Source organism: Limulus polyphemus, unplaced genomic scaffold (assembly GCF_000517525.1).
Source record: "Limulus polyphemus unplaced genomic scaffold, Limulus_polyphemus-2.1.2 Scaffold6765, whole genome shotgun sequence".
NCBI classification, from domain to species: Eukaryota; Metazoa; Arthropoda; class Merostomata; order Xiphosura; family Limulidae; genus Limulus; species Limulus polyphemus.
Genome location: NW_013672375.1, coordinates 8,193 through 11,589, shown reverse-complemented (window position 1 = coordinate 11,589; position 3,397 = coordinate 8,193). Strand labels below are relative to the sequence as shown.

The 3,397-nt window shown below is 32.3% G+C and overlaps 1 protein-coding gene across 2 annotated transcripts in view; it reads right to left on the bottom strand.

The window, feature by feature from the left end:
* Positions 1-1,914: 1,914 nt before the first annotated feature.
* LOC106474052 (paxillin-like) overlaps positions 1,915-3,397 on the bottom strand; it is a 9,592-nt gene continuing 8,109 nt past the window's right edge. For both annotated transcript variants that reach the window (XM_013934737.2, XM_022402431.1), the window contains exon 6: positions 1,915-2,828. In XM_013934737.2, coding sequence (XP_013790191.1) covers positions 2,562-2,828 — 267 coding nt within the window. In that variant the 3' untranslated portion in view covers positions 1,915-2,561. The remainder of the gene's footprint in view (positions 2,829-3,397) is intronic.

Genomic DNA, 3,397 nt, shown 5'->3' with positions numbered 1-3,397 from the left:
CTAATTTATACAACCGAAATTTATTCTCTTTTTCTAAAAAGTGGTTAACACCACCTATAGGATCGATGCTCAACTACCGAGTATGATTCCAGAGAACTAGTGAAACTAACTAATTTATACAGCCGAAATGTATTTTCGTTTTTTTTTTAAAGTGGTTAACACCACCTATAGGATCGATGCTCAACTACTGAGTACAATTCCGGAGAATTAGTAAAACTAATTTATACAGCCGAAATGTATTTTCGTTTTTTTAAAGTGGTTAACACCACCTATAGGATCGATGCTCAACTACTGAGTATGATTCCAGAGAATTAGTAAAACTAATTTATACAGCCGAAACGTATTTTCGTTTTTTTTAAAGTGGTTAACACCACCTATAGGATCGATGCTCAACTACTGAGTATGATTCCAGAGAGTTAGTAAAACTAATTTATACAGACGAAAACCTAAAAAAAAACATTTAAAATTAATCTAAATTTTAAAATGGACGCAATAATGTTTTATTCTGAAAAGCTTTAATCCATAAAACATATTAATGTAAGTTTCTTCTACCTATTATATATAATGTTGTGTTTCATCAGTTTATAATGCCGAATATATAAATAATAATAAAAATATTTATAAAGTACAGAATTACATGTTCAGTTCTTTCTAGCATGGTTACAATCGATGAGATCCAAATGTAAAAACACTTTTTGTGATTTACGTTTATTCACGATATCACTACGAACAGTTTTCGTACAAAAATTACTTTATTTAAATATAAAACGACACTGAAATTCCTTTTTTTTTCAAGTAAAATATTATCTATTTCTTAATTCGCCCTTTTTTCTTTGAGCGCAAAGCTGTAAGTAAAGGGAGGTATTAGAAACAGGAGTGCCATTTCAGATTTTCGCTTGGGGGTGGTGGGGGTGGATTTTATTGGAAGTTCAGAGAGTAAAGCCATTTGATGGTATTGTATTATTTTTAAAGTTTATTTTGGGAACGTTTACTCTACTATTTTCTGTATTAACCATTCAAACTGTATTCGGAGAAATTAAGACTTTTGAACCAAAAGTCTAAACAGTCAGGATGAAAATTCACTCAGAAACAGTAAAATACCCCTTTATTCACCGATTTTTAAAACCATACGACTGTCCTAACTTTTGTAGTGTATAAAGTGGGACATTTAGTGCTTAAATTCTACCAGAGATGTGGTAAAGACTGGGTGGGTGAGACCAAGATATCTTTTTTTTATGGAAAGAAACTTACAATCTAAATAACATCTTAGAACAATAACGAGAGCTACAACAATAACAATAAATTTACGTTTTGTCGAAACGTTGTACATTTGCTGTTATGTTAAACTTATATTAAAGTTTTTCTTCATTAACCATTCAAGCCGTCTCCAGCCATTATTAGTCTCAAAGTGGGTTCCTCGTCATCTAAAATGATGAAACTTTATTGAATAGATGAACTAAATATCATGTCAAGATTATAACAGATATATAACACATACACATCTGTTTCAAGTTGTTTTTTTTTATTAATAGAGTTCTCTCCAAACTGCTATTGTTAGAGAACACAAAGCCATTCACCGATCAACAGGGTTTGAATCAAAACAGTATTTGCCCAAGAGTTCTCCTACTACAAAACAGTAAAGCTTTAAATACAAAGAAATCTGAAGGCTTGTATATACTAACAAAATAAATAACAGTTTTAAAAATATATTTCTACTTTAAAAGATACATGTAAAAAAACTTTTCCAAACATCTATAAGCATAATCTATGTGGTTAACACTACCAATTAACCATAGACTAACAAAAAGCAAAGTTCAACAGTGGTGAAAGCCATAGGTTTCTTCAGAAAACAGTGCATTTAATATATATACATTTAAGAACACTAACGAGTCTTCTTAAGGAACATATTGTTTATTATATATTTTCTTTTAGTTTTTTTTTACCAATTCCTTAACAAAAAAAACAGCACCACTTCAGATCTAATAAACTTTACGAATCGGAGAAATTAGAAACTCCAGTTCAAGAATCCAGGTTAATATCAATCTTGAGATGTCCAGGATGTTTAGTTTCCTATTTTGTTAGGATTACTACTTTCCTCTGTCATATTATTCACTCGATACCACAATTATTCAACACTTGTTCTGTTACTTATATCGTAAATGGACTGCATTTACCCACTAAATCAGTGGAAGATAAAACTTACACACAACAAGTTGAATGATAACAAAATATTACTTTTACGACGTACGGTTTTTTTCAAACCTTTACCGTACAGGGAGAGGACACGTATAATAGTTAACAATAGATTTTTAGGGCATTTTAAAGATGCGAGTCTAAAAGAGTGTAAACACTGCGTGTCATTTACTCAAACGTTGATATGGAAATGGTAGATATCAACTCCGTGGGAAAAGTTATATTATTCTCTGCTGTAACATGTTGCCAATAAAAATGTAGAGAATAGAACAATAAAAAACATAACATTATACCGAACCACGTGTTTCAGGCCGACACTTTTCATTTCATGAGATTCACTTTGTACGACAGAACTGTTTTGTTGCTCCCTAACCATAAAGTTTCTCAAAGCAACCATGACAATATGGTTTGTCGTTCTGTTCCTTGAAAGTTCCCTTACTTAACTGCTTTAGGCAAAAGGAACACACGAAATGTTCAGGATGAAATTTCCGATACATGGCCGTGATGCAGCGGCCAGAGATGGGTTTGTGGCAGCCGGCACAGAGTGAGCCTCGCTTAGCATGATAATGGATTTCACAATACGGTTGTCCTTCGTGATCATAGAAACTGCCTCCATTGAAGGGCTGCCTGCAGTCCTAAGAACAGTAACAAAAATATTTGTAGAGCTGTTGATATTTCCAACTTGTCATTCAACAATTGATAATAAGAGTTATTTTGTTAGATGATAGTCATTAACAATTTACTAATCTTTTTCAAGAAACTATTCATTGTTATATACCATCAACAATAACATCCAATGGTTGATAACTGGGTCATATTGTTATATAACAATAACAATCAATGGTTGATAACTGGGTCACATTGGTATATACCATCAACAATAACAACCATTGGTTGATAACTGGGTCACATTGATATATACCATCAACAATAACAACCAATGGTTGATAACTGGGTCACATTGGTATATACCATCAACAATAACAACCATTGGTTGATAACTGGGTCACATTGATATATACCATCAACAATAACAACCAATGATTGATAACACTTTCTACCAGTACCATGTACATGTTAACTTACACACTTTCTACCAGTACCATGTACATGTTAAGTTACACACTTTCTACCAGTACCATGTACATGTTAACTTACACACTTTCTACCAGTACCATGTACATGTTAACTTACACACTTTCTA